The sequence below is a fragment of the Aplidium turbinatum genome, chromosome 8, assembly GCF_918807975.1.
Source record: "Aplidium turbinatum chromosome 8, kaAplTurb1.1, whole genome shotgun sequence".
In the NCBI taxonomy this organism is placed as follows: domain Eukaryota; kingdom Metazoa; phylum Chordata; class Ascidiacea; order Aplousobranchia; family Polyclinidae; genus Aplidium; species Aplidium turbinatum.
Window position 1 is genome coordinate 4,286,636 of NC_137479.1, and position 20,372 is coordinate 4,307,007.

Genomic DNA, 20,372 nt, shown 5'->3' on the forward strand with positions numbered 1-20,372 from the left:
TATATGTATTGATAGTAGCCTACAACATTAATGTGAGATTTGCAGTTGTTTTGATTCGAAAGTTTTTGAAGTTCAAGCAGTAAGTTAAATAAGGAAAAAAGCATGACATCTTGCAAGTGGTCGTCAGTAGGCTAAGTTTTGTTCTCAACTTGTTCTTGGTAGCCTAAGTTTCATTGACGAAAATAGATGTTCACATATGTATAGGCCTAAGTGCTGCTAAATAATGACGCCCTTTTTCGGCATGAATAATTGTTACGGACAATCGTTCCCCAAATGAAACGTCACATAAAACGTTAAGGTCTCTTTCGTAATGGAATATTACTAAACAATGAGGAGAGATTGCACAATTTTTTGTAACACCTGTAAAATAGACATATACAACTAAGCAACCACACGGCATTTAACATAATCCATTATAATTAAACATAAACTATAAGCTACAAACGTTTTCGGCCATACACACGTTAGCCCTTATCAAGTAACAAAAATAACTGCTTATCATATCTACAATGAAAATGAATAACTGATCTAAACACTGAATGGAAAAACGAAATGCACAATGAAACGGCAGAGCATAGGAGAAAGGCACATCACATGGCGTTTAAATTACGTGAGGCAAAGACGCATCATATGACGTATCAAGAAAAGACGTTGAGTAAATAAGAAGCACCTGAGGCAAACAACTGTGTATTGAGGCGAGGATTGTATGATTTTATTAGCAAAGCCTCGTGGATTTTAGTGTCGAATTCGGTGGAACATTTATGCATAATTCTAAACGACTCCAAGGATGGTTTGTTATTAGAACATGTTTGACAATCGAATATGTGATCTTTAATGGCACTTTGCTTGTTCAAATTAGTTAAATCTAAGTGCTCCCTCACTCTCGTGGCCAAATGCCGCGTAGACAATTGTCATTTTAGAATATTGTCGTTTGAAAGGTTGGTCAAATATTAAAACTGTTTTGCTTGTGCTTACAAACTAGACGAAATTTCCGTCTTTTATCCTAGTAATTTGTATTGTGGTGACAAGTTTTAGTGGCGTACCGCGTTTCGTCTTATTTTCGACAGCCTGTGGCTATTTTTTTTTGCAATACAATTTGTGAAAAGACGTTTTCAGAAGAGTATTTTTTCGGTGTCATCGCATACAGACGAAAGGATCCGGGAATTTTATGTTACAACTTTCCCACAAAGATATTATGGTTTTCCGCTGTGACCATTAATCAAGTTGGGATATTGTTTCCACTCAAGATATTTTATAGAAGTCAACCAGGGATAGGCATAAGCTACGCTACACTCTCGGTGTGAAATTTTAATTTTAGCTCGTTACTGCAATGCAGTTCAATTCCATTTGATAGCCTACTTGCTACTTCTGTTGCACAGTATCCAGTAATCCACCTGTACATCAAATGGAGTAGGACTGAATAGTTTGATGTCGTTTTCAAGAGAACAAATGTTACCAAAGTGAGATACAAATTTATTTCTTAAGTGTTGTATCATAGAAACAAATAACCTATTGTTCGTAGTTTTGTTTTCCAGCTGACTTTCCCAGAGCCGTATACATTTAAGCTATGTTTTCAATACCGTACAATTATTATAAATAAAATCGAGCTTTAGCAGAGTTCTTATTGTAGCCTACCGCACACGTTTCACAAAACCATTGATTGTTTAATTGAATGAAATAAAATAATACGCTAGTATGAATTCTCTATAGTTTAATGTTTCAAAAAAATGCAACCACACAATCACAATTATTCCTTACAATAAGCAATGAAGTCGAAAGGCACATGAAAGTAAAAAATTATGATATATTAATTCAAGCGGTTTTCAAATGTGGCAAACGCCTTTCCGATACTAGTTCAGTTTGTTTTTGTTTCTAATTATCACAACGAAATAATAATATTGTGTATCAAACCCAGCAGAAGTAGGGGAGAGTGGGGGGAGTTGGGCCGGTGGGGCACTTTGGGCCACCCATATATCTTGCGATACACAATCACTGCATGTCACGTGATGGCGTCATGTGATGCCGTTTTGTTCTCAGATCATACATTGGTGAGGTGAAGTTGATTGCAGTCACCGTTTATGAGTGAAGTAAGAAAGTTTAGTTTTTAGTGTTTTTTTGAAAAATTATCTACTTGAAACGTAAGCATGCAGAACTGTAACTGAAAGTGCTATACTTGTGGCTCACATATATTTATATCGCCAGGGGTTAAGTGTCAGTTTATGGTACTCAATTTTGTCAAATCTTTCACAGGTCAGTCTGGCAAGTTGTACAAAACAATATGGCTGATGTTGGGGTAAGTTGGGTCACTTTGAAAAACATTGATTTTCGACCTATTTCTGCATTGTTTGTTTAAAAATGTTTTGTTGTAATTATGGGAACCTGTACACAATTATCCGAAAGACACTTGCCGGAAAGGACACTTGCCCAAAAGGACACTTGTCCAAAATGATACTTGCCCGAAAGGACGCTTACCAGCAATTGCACTTCCCTGAAAGAACATTGCATAAAATACACTTTATTTTCGGGCAAGTGTCCTGTTAGGAAAGTGTCCTTTCGGGAATGTCCATTTATGATATTAATTCATCATTTGCAGTTAACACTGATTTAGTATGGTTATTTCTTTATGGTTCTGCACACCGGCCCAACGTCCCCCTTGTACGGCCCAATATACCCCAGGGGTGGGGGTACATTGGGCCGAAAAGTTATCGTTTTTTAAACCTTAATACCTTTTTGCCTGAAAGACTTAGAATAAATTCAAAATTCAGAAAAAATTACTCGAAGGATCAAGATCATAATGATGCACAGCGTTCTACAATTGAATTAGAGTTGAGTGATCTACATTCAAAAATGTGAAAAACGGCCCAACTTCCCCCACTCTCCCCTACAGAAAATAATTGGTAATGGGCTATCGCAACGTTAGTGTCGCAAAAATCTGCACATTTATCAGCAAAATTTAGCAATAACTAGCCTACCTATATTGGAATCATCTTGTCAAATGTTTTGCATATACGTATCTTGGTAGCAAGTCGCGCTACCATAAAGGAATGCACGGTTTGCACAAACATGTTAAACATGCTCTCTATCGTCAGATGTTGACTACATACTGCTTTTGAAGCTTTGGTTTCATTGGTTTGTCTAAACACTTTTTTCAATTTCAATTGCAAGCATTATGTTTCAACAAATGCTGCTCTGTTGTCCATGCATTTTAAGTCACCGCTGTAATTTTTAAAATATTTCCAATTAAAAGCTTAGTTTTAAAAACTCAATCAACCGCGTCACAATACAATGATTTGTCACTACGATTTAATAAATCAGTAAAATATGACACTTATAAAAATTGATTCATTGGCTAATTTTGTTGTGCAATATCACAACAGCTAAACCAGTGGTCGGGAACCTTTTTGAGTAAGAGAGCCATTAAAGCTACATTTTTGAAAATACATTTCCGTGAGAGCGATAAGTTATACTGTAATGCTTTAACACTTAATACAATTAACACGTGGTGGCACTGGTGAAGTTTTGAAAGCGGAAACGCGTCTTAGCAAGAGGAGAAAAGCAGTGGGGGTTTGGGGATCTCCGATTAATTTGGTGCATTCTGAGCGTATTTTCAGCTCTAAATTGTAATGAAAAGTTAAGATAAAACTTTTGCGGTTTGCACTTTAAAAGATTGAATTTTTTGCGAGCCAGATGCCGTCGTGAAAACAGCCATATATGGTTCGCGAGCTATAGGTTCCCGACCCCTGAGCTAAACATTAAATGGCACGCATTACGATCATAATTAACAAAGGAAAAATAGTAAATGTACAGTAAAATGATTGGAATGGTCAATCGCAACGAAATGTTGTCTATTGAGATTTAGTTGCATGTGCTTGGTTCCTGTAGTTTGGGCTTTGTAGTCACCGGCGGATTTTGGTAGAATATAATGCGATACTGGCCTCGGGTCCCACTCTTGGACCCCTCTAGTCTGTATATCAAGTTTCAATTTAACATGCTTTTAAGATATTCTTTGCATAGCTTTTGCATAACAAATTGTTCTTTTGAAACAAGTTTAACAGATAGCTTAAAAACAATGTGAAATTCAAGTTTTCATGTCAAATGTGCTACAAAATACCACATTTCTTTAATTTTTCTAACCAAATACAAATTTGGCATTTTGTCTCTGTTATCATCTAGAAATAATCGGTAGCAGTCAGCATGCCCTATATTTGAAGGGTCCAGTGATTTGAGTTTAGGTCAATAATTTATTTTAAAAGTGCTAATACAAGCGACATGTTCACATTTTCCTCCTAAGAAAATACACACAGTAAACTATTTGACAATTAATTTAAAAATCTAAAAAGTGGAAACTGATAAGCGGGCACCAAAACAGGTTTAACAAACGACTTACCGGTAATAACTTTTTTCTTTACACACAGACAAGCCTACTAACTACTGACACCAAATCATGAGTAGGTTTCTAAGAAATATCCACAGTAGGCTACTATTTACAACGAAAATTACTCTTCGTAATTCGCATCAACTATCAACATTTCATCAATCAGAAACGCTAATTTGTTTTAGTTTTAGAATACATTATGTTATATATTGATATATGAATTTTTTTCTGCAATTGACGTCTCTATTTATCAACACAAAAACGGTTTATCAACCTTTTTTGTCGTTGCTTTTACTTTCATTAAATGAACGTTGCAACTGGTGCTAGAAACGACAAATGTATTGTATAGATTTGGTGTTGACTTTGAGTTTTTCTAAATTTTGTTAATTTTAGACGTTCAGTCACTTTAATTTACTTTGAAATTAGATTCTGTGAATAAATTTGCAAATGTCACATGAAGACGAGTTGATTATAAATTGATTGATATTAATTTTGAAAAAGTTCAAATTTGGTCTCGTTTCCGATGGATTATCTTTGACCACCATTACTTCAAAATAGCATTTGTGTATAACTCACGAAGAACATCCGAAACACTTTTTAACACCCACCTTTGTGGCAGGTATAGTACTTCAGTCTAGTTGGAAATCCCATTCTTCTAAATCCATGCTTTGTGGTATGGAAATTTTGCTTTATAGCAACATGCGATTAAAATCGCAATATGTGATTGCCAAAGTGGGCTCCCTGAACACTTTTGCCTTACCCCACCCAAATCTAAATTTATCACTGTTTGTAGCCTATTTTACTGAGGTTTAGTGGACGTGAAACCAAGTCAGATTAATAGTTTAGTCAAGTATAACAAAAATAGAGTTGAGCGTAAACACTTTTGCTTTTAGATTCGCCAGTGCGGTGGGTCTATATAAAACAAATCGAACAAAATATACAATAGACGCAATGCTCACAACATTTATAAATCCGATTTCAATCGAAGACCTAATTGTCTGAAATAAAATTAGTGAACTAAGATTACAATAGATTAGTTGATGTCATTCAGTTTCAAGTGTTCACAAAGAAATCATTGCAATTCCTTCTGCGCTGCCCCTCATCTCGCCGATAATTTCCCATTGATCTTCAAAAGGATCATAAACTTCCATTAAATCCACAGGGCCTCTTAAGTTTATTCCTCCTGCAACATAAATCTTCCCATCCAGAACACATGCACAGTGTCCTGCTCTTCCTATGTTCAAACAAGCAACATATTTCCATTCTCCAAACTCTAGCTTTTCCACTGATGTAAGAAACTTGTATTCACTGTATCTACCTCCTATAGCAAAAATTTCACTGTTCACAACAACAGCTGCCAATCCTGCTCTCTCAGTTTGCATAGATGGCCCCATCTGCCAATAATTGCCACTAAATATTTCAGTAGTATTGTGAAAGATTTTTGGGCTTTGGCAACCACCAAGAGCACACAACTGGCCTTCGAGTTCAACAAGACAACACTCTCCTCTGTTGTAGTTCATAGAAGGCCTTTCTACCCATTTATTTCGACGGATGTTGTAACTTTCAACACTGTTCAGCCACTTTGTTTTGTGAGCTTTGCCACCTGCTACATAAATCAGGTTATTCAGCACTGCACATCCAAACTTGTACCTTGCTTTAAACATTGAATCTTTATCAATCCAATTTGCTTCATCACCAGATGCACTAGCAGTATTCCAAGAATCCAAACTATTATATGACTTTTCTGAATCAGGATGCTGTCCTCCTATTAGATACATTACTTTGTTTACAAGAGCTGCACCAACACAAATAATGTCACCGGGATGGTTTGGTAACTTTGACCACTTTTTAGAAACAACATCAAATTTCCGCAAATAACTTGATGAGGTTTTTCCACCAATTAGAATAAATTCCGCAGGCAGATCTCGATGTATTCTCCTCAACAATGAATATCCGGCTATGGAACGGGAACGAGAGCGGGAATGGAAACGAGAACGAGAACGGGAACGCCGTTCAGATCGTGAAAAACGGAAGTTGCTCTGTTCTACCGCAGTATAAGGACTGAAGTATTGAGATATCTCAGATTGGTTTTGCTCAGCCGGGAAGTGGTCCCGTCTCACTTTCATTAACAAGTTGGAACATTCATGGCATTCCATTACCAAGTCATTAGTCATCACAGCAGAATTGATGTATGACTTTGAAAGCTGGGTGAGGTCAATGAGTTTAAACAAGTGGCTAAAATGCTCCAACCTTGCAACTCTAGCATGTTCAACCCAGGATATAATGCCTTCAAACACGCATTGTTCCGACACAGAAGAGTCTCTAATTTCGATAAAATGAAGCATTGTTTCGAAGTCAATCATCAAATGCTTTTTTTGGCCAAATAAGGTCATAAGTTGTTTAGAAATATATGCTTCACAATCAAACAAAAAGTTGTCAGAGTTGAACAATTTCGCAGCTTCCCAAAATTTAATTGCATTTTCTGGAGAAAAATTTTGCACCAAATAATTTATGCAATAAGTTTGAAGAAGTGGCATCTGCAGATAATCAGCTGCCCCAAGAAGTTCGTATGCATTGTTCATTTTTAAATGAAGTATGTTGTTATAAATGAACTCAATGATCATTTCCATAATATTGTCACTTATCCCATCAAGAGTTGCTGACCTCTCATATCTTTCCCTCATGTTTGAAGTAAACATTTTCTTGAAAAAATCAGACATTACGCCAAGAACACACTTGTGGATGGGGTACTCGTGAGAAGATGTCTTGATTGTGAAATCACAGAAGCACTTGTTTCGGGTACGGTCTTCATTTAGTTTACCGGTCAATATATTTGCATTGTCAGAAGAGTAAGCAACGTCTTTCAAAGCTATCGTTTTAACAGAATAGCCGCTTCCACAGGAATATCTTCTCATGTCTTAAGTAAAAAAAAAAAATCTTGTTTTACTTTCCAAATATGGTGCTAATGTTAAACCAGGTATCAATACTGATCAGTAGACAAAATCAGGATTATTATCTTTCCAATGAACTTAGATTGTCTATTGCCACACATTAAACATCAGTTGTTTAGTAAGTTACTCACAGTAGCTAAAGTAAAAATGTTGCAAGATTTTTACTTCGATATGAAATTCAATATTTTATCATAAATTGGAGACAACATATTCTGCAGGATTTATTAAATTGTTTAAAGCAATGTTAATAAGTAGTTTATTTTGGCTTGTTTACTTTGAATAATATAAGTCAACAAAATTCGGCAGGTCTATTGCATATTTAATAGGTTATGGTAAATGTGAAGATCAAATATCTCTTGTGAGATTATGATTATACAGTTGCCTATACCAGGGGTCCGCAAATACTTGTTGGCGTGACCAGGGCCGTTGACAGGATTTCTCGGGCCAGGTACCAATTTATTTTCAGGCCCCCCCTTCATCGACAAAGTTATGAATATAAAGTTTGTGTACAAACTTTTATTGATGTCATTTAAGCATGGTCATTTAACAAATCTTGTGCAATCTTAAAATTTCGTGAACCGCAAAACTTACTATCTCTATCTAGCGGTTGATTTTTTGAACTTTTATTTGTCACATGGCGCTAGAGTATTACTTCCCGATTCCATTGATGCTTCACTGGTCATTCTAGGCTCACCAGAAGAGAATTTACAGCACTGCAGATAGCCAGAAAGTTTTCAATTTGATTTCGGAAAGGTGTTTGGGCCTAGGTCAAACATTTGCTGATTGCTGCAATCGGAAAAGCGATTTTTGTCTAATTTTTAGTGCAGAAATAGGGATAGTAATCTTTTTACCTGTGCTATTTCAGTTTTTGACTATGAACAAATATTAGCCTGTTTATTTTGAAATTCGTGTTTCGGGTAATATTTGTGGTTAGGGAAATCACCATACTAGACTAAATTCTTATTTTACTGTTTGGTGGCAGAAGTGGCTATTTTACCACCAGAAAGCTGAAGTGGGCCCGGTACCCAGAAGGGGGCCCGGTACTTTACCATCTGATGGCTGAAAGGGCTGTTTTAACCTCTGATTGCAATTCCTTTAGATATGATTATATTAAGATCTTTGATATTGTTTGAAGTTGCTGGGAATTTTTTAAATCCGAGCCCCTTAAATATTCCGGGCCCTGATTCAAAAGTACCACTTAGACTCCCGGCCTGTCAACGCCCCTGGGCGTGACCCAAAAAACAATAGTTTTAATTCTTCGCTACCCAAACGTTTCAGAAGCATATAATTTTGCTCAAAGTACTTTGCAATTTAATATCACTTTCAATACGGTCGTCTCCGCTTATTAAGCCCGCATCCGAACCGGACAGTTTTAGGCTTATGTATTAAGCGAGGGACGATTCTCTGCCACTCCAATACCTTCAGTAATTCCGGAATGGACCAACTTGTGGATCTATTAACCGCGGGTTTAATAAACGAGGAATAGGTTACTACCATTAAAAGTAAAAATTTTCTTGTAGGCTACAAAATTGTATGAAACTTATCACATCACAGAAATTGATGGTATTTATTTTTGCCAAACAAGTTATATTAATAATAATTAGTTTAAACTGTTTTGCGACCCACAGTAGATGGTCTCGCGACTCAAATTTGGATCGCGACCCACTGTTTGCGGACCCTTGGCCTATACCGGTACAACATCTAAGATTCTTCAATACTCTTCAGTCTCCCGAAAGCAAGCAAAGCACTATAGAGTGTAGAGGATCATCCTCAGCCAACAGCAGCCACGTCTAAGGTTGGACGCACTAGCAATGAATCCAACAGCCGATTGACCTAATTCCGTCTGGTTAGTTAATCGAGAAAATTCTTGGAAAAGTAACCCTTGGATCGGATAATCCTGCTTCTGATCCCCATAACTTATTAGTTATTACCGTTGATGCATAGGAACAAAAATACTTCTTGAATTACGGTGTTTAATCATCTATTTGTTGAAGCAGCAAATGATTCACTGTTGCTAACCGTTAAACTGCATGAATCAAGTTGTCAACCTCCATGTGGCGAGCCCTGGATTTGACTGATGACAACAAACCGACAAGTAGTAAAGAGAAAGCAAAGCTTATCTGAAGCAAACAACATGCAAATGGAGTTGCAGTCTCCGATTAATTCCGACCCCGATCAAGCGCACTTATTAGGGCGGACATCAACAAATGTTGTAAGGGAAGGAATAACCTTGCTGCAGCTCAATGTGGAAGGCTTTTCAAAAGCCAAGTCTACAGTTATAGAACACCTGATTGAACCCTTGCAACCGACTGACATCCTGCTTCAAGAAACCCACTGTGTGGATGTTTCACGCCTGAAGATAACGGGCTTCCAACTTGCCTCCTACACTCTTAGTAAACCCATGGAGTTGCGACGTTTGTGCACAGTACTGCAACTTGGTCACGTGTCCTCTTCTGATGATAGTGACTCAGACATAGAGCGGGTCGCTACTACTATCGAGAGCGTATGCGTTGTTAACGTCTACAAGTCACCACAGACAAGATTTCTGAACGATTCGATACTGAACTTCAGTTCCCCATGCATGTACGCTGGCGACTTCAACTGCCACAGCATCCAATGGGGTTATAACATCACTAACTCTGATGGGATAGCTTTGGAAGATTGGGCATCCCTCGTAGAGACTCAGCTTCTGCACGACCCAAAACAACCTGATAGTTTCCGCTCTGCCAGATAAGGTACCACATCTAACCCCGATTTGGCCTTTGTGAAGCTTGGCGGAATCTTTCCGCATCGCGCTGTACTGGAGAAATTCCCTCGGTCCCAACATCGACCCTCACTGATTGTCCCTTCTAACCCAATTCGGCCAGTATCAACCAAAAACATCCCAAGATGGTACTTCCGGAAAGCGGACTGGGAAAAGTACAACGACCTTGTAGAGCAGCAATGTAACCAGATTCCTGAAGCAAACACCGTAGGAGTGGACGCAGCATACAAAAAATTCTGCCAACACCTCATCAAGGCAGCCAAATTATCCATCCCAAGGAGCTGCAGGAGAAATTTTATACCAACCTGGGATAACGAATGTCAGCAAAAATATGATATTTTTATGTCATCCGAACATGGCTTGACAGCTGCGGCAGCCGCTACAGACTTAACAGACTGCATCAACAGGAAAAAAAGAGATACATGGGAGGAACCCGTCACTGGAATAGACTTCACCCACTCAAGTCGTAAAGCCTGGTCAACGCTCAACTGCCTCACAGGCAGGACCACGAAACCAAAGCCATGCCCTATAACGGCCAACTCCATAGCGAAACAACTTCTCGCAAATGGCCAATATCAAGGAGCTTCGTCGTATGAGCTGTTCTTCTGGACAATATGTTTGGGCATGATGTCATCAGCCACTCGACAGTCTCGTCATCCAGGGCCTTCAGTCCAGGCGCTCCATGTGGTGGTTGATGGATTGGGCAGTCATGGACGACATGATCTACTGTCTGGTCTGTGGCGCCACACTCGCATCCCGGTGAGGGAGCCAGGCCCCATTTGCACATGTCTGAACGAAAGCGACCGACGCCGGTTCGTAGGCGGTTAAGCCGGACCCACGCAAGTCTTGCGAGGGACATTCCCGGAGGGTGGGGATCGACGTCGGGTAGGAAATCACGGAGTCGGGAGGTGTTGTTTTGCCACTCCATGTTCCATGTGTAGTTCGTCCAGTGTGCCGCACTTATTCCAAGATCTTCAACGTTGTTCAGAAGCTGCCGTGCGGCGGGCACAAATAGGCGTCTTGATTTCAGTCGCTGCTGTCCTCCAGGTAGGCGCTGGAATGTACTGTGGAGGAGGTGGTTGGGGTCCAGTGCGCGACGAGCAAGGGAAATCATGGCTCCTTTACGGCGAAGCTCAGCAGGTTGGATGCCTGCAAGGATGGGAAGGCAGTCCGTTGGAGTGGGACGCAGGCATCCAGTCACAGTGCGTAGTGCGTCATTGATGGCGGTGTCAATGTGGCGGGTGTGAGAGCTGCGGCACCACACTGGTGCGCAGTACTCAGCGGTAGAATGGACAAGGGCCAAGGTAGCTGTGCGAAGGGTTTTCGCATCAGCTCCCCAACCGGAACCCGCCAGCCGCCTCAAAAGTGCAACGCGCGCAGATAGTTTTTTGCGCAGTGACTCCAGGTGTCGTCGGTACGTGAGTGACCTGTCCAGGGTTACGCCGAGGTAGGTGGGTTCGGCGCAGTAGGGGAGGTGTTCGTCATCGGTGGTAATGTTGATCTCACGTTTTGCTTCCTTGTTGTTTAAGTGGAAGGCCGCCGACACTGTCTTTGCCTTGCTGAGCTGTAGCTTCCATTTCTGGAGATATGTTGATATAGTTGACATGTCCTGGCTTAGGTTCCTCTCCATTGACTGCCAATCTCCGGCTGGATGCAGGAGAGCCAGATCGTCTGCATAAGCATACTTCCTGGAGATGGTGTCAGGCAGGTCATAGATGTAAGTGTTAAAGAGGAGGGGAGCCAGGACAGAGCCCTGTGGGACGCCGTTCCTGAGTCGACGTAGTCTACTTCGTCGGCCGCTACCGGTGGAAAGGGTAAAGCTGCTGTTTTTCACAAGTTCCATAATCATATGGACCATGTGCCTGTCAGGAAGGAGACGGAGTAGTTTGCAGGTAAGGCCGCTGTGCCATACAGTGTCGTAGGCAGCCGTGAGATCGACAAACACGGCGCCAGCCTTCTTTTTTGCCGAGAAGCTGTCCTCGATGTCTTGGGTCATCAGAGTGACCTGGTCTACAGTTGATCTTCCGTGGCGAAAGCCGGCTTGTTCCCGAGGGAGCTGAGGGTCTATTATCGGTTCGGCACGGGCGTAGATAAGTCTTTCGAGTATCTTGAAGGGGATACAGAGCAGAGAGATGGGACGATAGCTCTTCGGATCCCCTGGGGGCTTCTTCGGCTTTGGGACTGCAACCACTAGGGCTCTTCTCCAGATTCAAGGAGCTGATAAGCTGATGAGCTGATAAGCTGATAAGCTGATAAGCTGATCAAGGAGCTGATAAAGCGCATGCCAGAGCAGTGAAAAATGAAATCAACCAACTATGGAAGGTACCCAGTTCAAGCTGTTTCCTATCTACCTCTTTTAACGTCTCTGAGTTGGACGCAGCCATCAAACACCTAAAAACTGGCAAATCACAAGGCCCAGACAAAATCCCACCAGAGCTAATTAAACATATTGGACCACTCGCAAGAGAGTGGCTGCGACAGTTCATGTCATTCTGCCTAAAGAAGTTGCTCCTCCCAAAGATCTGGAGGAAAGCTAACATCATAGCCATTAGAAAGCCCAACAAGCCAGCTGATAACCCTAAAAGTTACAGGCCCATTTCCTTGCTCTGTGTACCATACAAGTTACTTGAGCATCTCTTACTGAGCAGACTCGAACCAATCGTTGATCCAAAACTGCCAAAAGAACAAGCTGGATTCCGACGCGGCCGATGTACAACTGACCAGGTTGTCAAGCTTACTGATGACATCGAAAGTGGTTTTGAAGCCCGTGAGAAGGTGGGTGTTGTCCTAGTGGATCTTACAGCAGCCTATGACACTGTGTGGCACCACGGTCTTACTATGAAACTATTACAACTCATTCCTGACCGACACATGGTTAAGTTTCTGGTAGAGACCATCTCGAACCGTACCTTCATACTGCATACCAACGAGGGAAAACCCAGCAGACCACGCCGCCTGAAAAATGGCGTCCCCCAAGGGTCAACACTATCGCCACTCCTATTTAATATCTATATAAGTGACCTCCCATGCACTACATCGCAACAGTATGGCTATGTGGATGATCTAGCTCTTCTATACGCTCACAGGAACTGGCATAACGTGGAAAGAAAACTTGAAACTGACCTGAAACTGGTGGCTGACTATCTGGACAAGTGGAAGCTCAAACTGAATGCGTCGAAAACAACAATCTCCGCTTTCCATTTAAATAATCGGGAATCCCAGCGTCAACTGTCTGTCTCGCTAAAAGGAAATCCTTTACCTTATACTGCAAACCCAACTTACCTTGGAGTAAAACTTGACCGACAGTTGACCTACAGACCCCACATCGAGTCACTCCGTGCCAAGGTTACCTCGAGAAATAACCTCTTGAGAAGCCTTGCAGGAACAGGATGGGGAGCCCGAGCATCAACCTTGCGTACAAGTGCACTAGCCTTGGTCTACAGCTCAGCCGAATATGCCACAGCTGTGTGGAACCGTAGCAGACACACAAAAAAGATGGATGTATGCATTAACGACATCTTGCGCATCATCACTGGCTGTCTCCTCCCCACACCTACTGCTTATCTGCCAACTTTGGCTGGCATTGCTCCTGCTCATGTCCGTAGGGAAGAAGCCTCTCACAAACTGGCTTTGCATGCGAGACTCGATCCTCAACACCTTCTCCACAGTCACTCCCAAAGATATGGACCAGTCAGACCTCAACGCCTGTCATCAAGGCGCCCATTCCATCGATATGCTACACAGCTTGTGGATAAGAACTTCAGCTGCATGGAGACATGGGCCCAGGAATGGAACGAGCTGCCACATATCCCTCCCCAGTTTTCAGTTATACCAGCACTCTCCATCCCTCCTGGAGCAGACCTCTCAAGAAAGGCATGGGTCACATTGAACAGGATCAGATGTGACGTTGGCTGCACTGGAACTAATCTGCTTAGGTGGGGGTTGCATAATTCGCCGATATGTGTCTGCGGAGCGGTAGAACAAACAATGCAACACATACTTCACGAACGCCCCATCTTACGGCCCCCAAGTGGAGTCATTGGTATTCGACAACTGGACCCAACTACCGTATCATGGCTGCACGATGAGGCATTGCCAATCTAAGCTACTACAAGTCAAACGAGAGCAGAAGAAGAACTGCATGAACAAATGTAGAAATACTAAGCTGCTATAGAACTTTGACAGCTGTTTCGTGTGTGTCTCACATCAATCGGCTTTGGATATAAAAACTAATCCAATATGAATTTTCAAATAAATTTTAGAGATATCATACCATAAATGCATACCAAGTCCATAATAAACTGGGAGCCCAAAACAAAAAAAGTGAACTTTATAAAACAGAACGACACAGTGAGCTTAAAAAAATGACCATCAGTATCTATCTATTATTTAAAAACATGAAAATAATTGTATGCTCAAGCAGCCCAACTGTTTTGTAAAAATTGAACACATTGTCCGCCCTGCTAGCTCAGTGGCTATGCGCTCGGCTCAAGATCAAGAGCCGCTGGTTCGACTCTCGGGTGTGCGCTTAAGCAACGCATTTCAGGTCTGCTCTCCATTCAGCGGCACCTAGTAAATGGAATAATTCCCCGGCAACACTTTAACAATCGGAAAACTTCACTCTGTCAATCTCGGTAACCGGTCATGAGTCAAGAGCCTCTACAAGTATGCGAAACTACCAGGAATAACCTATCCAGTCTTTGTCATTCCGAGGAAAAAGATTCAAAACCAACCAACACATACACGTGCTGGGAAAATAGACATACCATGCAAGAAGAACAACAGGTAGTCGTTGTTTCGTCCTCAGCACATAAAATATCCTACTACAACCATGTTTTTAATCAAAGAAAATGTGCATCAAAGTCATGTTTTGTTCTGAGCTATCGGAGCGTTCGAATACCGAATACATTCTCTTAGCCTCAACAATTTTCCAGCACTTCGCCTTCTCCATTGGGGTAGGCTATGTGAAGCATCATCACTAAAACAAATGTTTCAGTCCTACACTTGCAACTCTTTTCCATTTTTATTTTCCTAGCTTCCCTGAACTTCAGAGTGGCTTCTTTGATTTCCGGTCGTAGAAATAGTCTATTCTGCCGATAAACTTTATCACTAGGTAACCTGACATGATAGACCGAGAGCCTAAGACAGAAGATTTCACCCCATAAGGTACAAAAGGTTTGACCCCTTGAAGTTACTGGGGTCAACCATGTCACTCACAAAAAGTATGGAAGATTGACCGCACCGGGTGGATCTGGACGCTAGAGCCCCCTAAAAAGCCCAAAAAGGGGGTTAATTTCACCCCATAAGGTACATGGACCAAACTTGGTCAAAACGAAGTCTTATGTCAGGACATCACAAAAATATCAAATCTAACAATATTTTCGGGTGGAAAGGTGATGTAAGACCCCCCGAAAGTGACCCCCGGCGGTTAATTTCACCCCATAAGGTACATGGACCAAACTTGGTCAAAATGAAGTCTTATGTCAGGACATCACAAAAATATCAAATCTAACAATATTTTCGGGTGGAAAGATGATGTAAGATGCCTTCAAAGTGACTTCCCTTAATGTGACCCCCTCGGAATGTTTATTTCACTCCATAAAGTACATGGACCAAACTTGGTCAAAATGAAGTCTTATGTCAGGACATCACAAAAATATCAAATGTAACAATAGTTTTGGGAGGAAAGATGATGTAAGACTCCCCCAAAGTGACCCCCCAGGGGGTTAATTGCACACCATAAGGTAGGCTACATGGACTAAAGTAGGTTAAATCGAAGTCTTATTTCACGGCATAACAAAAATATCAAATCTAACAATATTTTCGGGTGAAGGTGATGTAAGATGACTTCAAAGTGACTTCCCATAATGTTACCCCCTTGGAAGGTGTATTTCACCCCATAAAGTACATGGACTAAACTTGGTCAAAACGAAGTCTTATGTCAGGACATCACAAAAATATCAAATGTAACAATAGTTTTTGGAGGAAAGATGATGTAAGACTCCCCCAAAGTGACCCCCAGGGGGTTAATTGCACACCATAAGGTAGGCTACATGGACTAAAGTAGGTTAAATCGAAGTCTTATTTCATGGCATAACAAAAATATCAAATCTAACAATATTTTCGGGTGGAAAGGTGATGTAAGATGTCATCAAAGTAACCCCCAGAGGGTTTATTTCATCATAGAGTACATGGACCAAACGTGGTCAAAACGAAGTCTTATAGGTCCTAGGACACCACAAAATATCAAATCTAACAATACTCTCAGTTGGGAAGATGATAAAAGACCTACCCAAAAGTGAATCTCCTCCTATAGTTTAATTTACTTCATTCCTTACTCGAACCAACCTTGGTGTAACGGAAGTGCTATGCCAGGACAGTACCAATGGATTAAATCTAAAAATATTTTTATATAGGTTTTGGTAAAATACATTCACAAGCTGTCCCATGATGCATGAAATGGAACTATAGCCTACTTTACAAAAAGTTTTTGTATGAATCATGTTCAGTCGATCGAAAAAAGGCAACAGGACATGACAATGCACGGCTTTGTAACACCAAAAACAGAAAGTACATAAGAAGCATATAGGCTGCAGTCATGGGCGCCGATCGCTCTCTAAGATTGGTGGGGACATTTACTAGGAAAGAAAGGGCAGACGAGCGAAGCGAGTTGAAAGATTGGGGTCTGTTCAACAAACAAACAAATAGGCCTACAGTAGATAGGCTACAAGTCTAATGCGATGTATTTTAATTGTCAGTGTCAGCATTGGACAGCAGAAGTCCAAACACTGCAACTCGGCAACGAGTCTCCGGCGAATTAAAAACGAAGTCCTTGGTTGATCCTTGGCTTGTAATGAAGGTTGATCGAATTCAAAACTTTATTGTGCACATAGCAGACCATTGTATGATTTGGCCGTTTCTGTGTCATGGTAGATCGTAACAAAGTTTTGATACGTCGCAAAGTTGAAAATGAGCATTCAGCTGAACACGAGCGGGCTGGTGATATGAGCAAAAGTTCCACTTACGGAAACATTTGCCGAACAGCGGATGGTATCTTTTTGAATATCATTCGAAAATCTTGTGCAAGGGACTCTGTGTCAAAGAACTGAAGATAATCGTCTACCAAATGTGATTGTAGCTTTCCACTAAAAAGTGATTCTTGTAGAATTTTGTAGTGCTCAAGACCGGTCGACTTGAAATAGTCAGTAAGATTTTGCTGCGAGCTGTCAATGACTGCAAAATACTCTGACCGATCGATCTTGAAGTTTAAGAGGTTGACCATGGCCATGTCCATACTGAAGACGATTTGGAACGTGACAAGTCTTTTAAAAATTGGGCAGGGTAAGAGTTTTTTCAATTGAAAAAAAGCTGCCTGCCAGCCTTCCAACTGCTGATTTTCCTATATACAATTTTTTGCCAAACCGGTAAAGACATTTGCAGCTCTTAACCTCAATGTAATAATAACTGAAAAAATAGCTTTTTTCTTGTACAAAAGTAACACAAGCTACACTTACTGCACTACATGCTTGTACGACTCTTTCAAAGTAATTCTAAAACTCTGCACTGTGTGGCCCTGGCGTAACCAAATTAAATACAATTTGCGAGTTACACCAGGGTTTCTCTGCTTAATAAAATATTTCTACTACGGTTGGAGTTTCCTCGCATAAAACAAAAATGTTGTCCCCTCCTTTCAATATATTTTAAACGTTTGACTGGTAAAATTGTGACATTCGGGTAATATTTTCCCTTTTACGTTACAAAAATAATGTAAAAAGATGATGGGGACATGTAAAAAGATGGTGGGGACATGTAAAAAGATGGTGGGGACATCTGTCCTATAGGGATCGGCGCCCGTGGCTACAGTAGCCAGAAAATTGATCCAAGATCTTGATACGACCACTAAATGTTGACTTAATTGAACAACTGACTATCCAAATAAGACGAAGAATAAGACGAAGAAAGTGAAAGCGACAGCAGTGACAATGAAGAATAAAGAAACGACCGTGTACATTTACACAAACAATCTCTGTTTATGAATGAACAGTTACAATAACTGATTAGAGACATGAAGCAAGTGGCATTAAACAAAAATTTACTACATTGGGTTTATTGGGTCGTTTATTGTAGCAGCTGGAAAATGTTCATTACTGCCTGAATTAACGTTCCAAATGATTCACTTCGAAACGTTTTGATTTGGATAGTCAGTTGTTCGATTAATTCAACATTTAGTGGTCGTATCAAGATCTTCGATTAATTTTCTGGCTATTGTAGCTTATATGCTCCTCATGTACTTTCTGTTTTTGGTGTTACAAAGTCATGTATTGTCATGTCCTGTTGCCTTTTTTCGATTGACTGAACATGATTTATACAAACACTTTTTGTAAACTAGGCTATAGTTCCATTTCATGCATCATGGGACAGCTTGTGAATGTATTTCACCAAAACCTAAATAAAAATAATTTTAGATTTAATCCATTGGTACTGTCCTGGCATAGCACTTCCGTTACACCAAGGTTGGTTCGAGTAAGGCAGTGGTTCTCAATCTGTGGTACGCGTACCACTAGTGGTACGCGGGAGCTTTCCAAGTGGTACTTTGCTATGCCACATTTTTGTTGAAAATGCTCTCAGAAGGCACCAAATTCAAAGAAACTTTTCAAAATTTTCTGGGGGAGGTGTGTTGCCTTCGGAAAAGACGTCGTCGGGCTTCTCCCGCCGGCCGTCAATCCTCCCCCTCTTTCAAAATTACTGGCTACGCTACTAGGTGGTACGCAGCGCTAGTAAAAGTTGCCAAGTGGTAACGCAATCACTAAAAGATTGAGAACCACTGGAGTAAGGGATGAAGTAAAGGAGTCTTACAGGAGTCTAAGTAAAGGAGTCTAAGTAAAGGAGTCTAAGTAAAGGAGTCTTACATCATCTTTCTTCCCAAAACTATTATTAAATTTGATATTTTTGTGATGTCCTGACATAAGACTTCGTTTTGACCAAGTTTGGTCCATGTACCTTATGGGGTGAAATACACCTTCCGAGGGGGTCACATTATGGGAAGTCACTTTGAAGTCATCTTACATCACCTTTCCACCCGAAAATATTGTAAGATTTGATATTTTTGTGATGTCCTGACATAAGACTTCATTTTGACCAAGTTTGGTCCATGTACTTTATGGGGTGAAATAAACCTTCCGAGGGGGTCACATTAAGGGAAGTCACTTTGAAGGCATCTTACATCACCTTTCCACCCGAAAATATTGTTACATTTGATATTTTTGTGATGTCCTGACATAAGACTTCGTTTTGACCAAGTTTGGTCCATGTACCTTATGGGGTGAAATTACCCCCCCGGGGATCACTTTCGGGGGGGTCTTACATCACCTTTCCACTCGAAAATATTGTTAGATTTAATATTTTTGTGATGTCCTGACATAGAACTTCGTTTTGACCTAGTTTGGTCCATGTACCTTATGGGGTGAAATTAACCCCCATTTTGGGCTTTTTAAGGGGCTCTAGCGACCAGATCCACCCGGCGCGGTCAATCTTCCATACTTTTTGTGAGTGACATGGTTGACCCCAGTAACTTCAAGGGGTCAAACCTTTTGTACCTTATGGGGTGAAATCTTCTGTCTTAGGCTCCCAGACTATGATTATTTCGGTTTCTAGGCTACTTAGGCCAAAAGCTTGGTCGATACGACCTCATTTGGGTGTTACAGGCGTTTGTGTACGCACACTTTGACCTGGGATTTTTTGTCCGTTCTCTCCAGGCAAGCTTAATAGGCCTACTGCTGGTATAAATTAAGTAGCCTATGTTCTGATGTCACTGATCACCAGCAAAGAAATCGTAGTTAAACTCTGTGAGCTTTATCCACCCAGATAGATGACCAAAGCAAAAAAAAACATTTTTCCTGCATATCAGTCCTCCCGGCATTGCTTCAACAATTGAAACTTTTCAGTTGTTTTAGAAAATAGAGACCACTGACTCTTTCAACTAATTCGCATCCTTGTTGAACTACAATGTTTGTTGAATCTGTCTGTTTTACATATATCTTCTGTCTTCTCAGCATGCACGTCTTAAACTATTATGGTTTTGCTATATACTCCTTTTTTTTTTATTCTTCTTTTTTGTATTGGTTCAGTCGTCCTCGCATGGCTTCATCAACTGTCAGACCTCCAGTTGCTTTAGGTATGTTGAGCCAACTGGTGCTTCCAACTAATTCATCTATTTTAAACTGTTGTGTTTGGTGGCCGTGCATAAATTTACTTTCATCGACGTACGGTATCCTTTAAATCT

General features: G+C 40.7%; 1 protein-coding gene across 1 annotated transcript; it reads right to left on the reverse strand.

The window, feature by feature from the left end:
- Positions 1-5,436: 5,436 nt before the first annotated feature.
- LOC145775452 (kelch-like protein 12) lies at positions 5,437-7,290 on the reverse strand. Its single transcript, XM_082586749.1, has one exon. It carries the CDS (start codon positions 7,288-7,290, stop codon positions 5,437-5,439), a length of 1,854 nt encoding a protein of 617 aa, XP_082442875.1.
- Between the last annotated feature and the right edge of the window lie 13,082 nt (positions 7,291-20,372).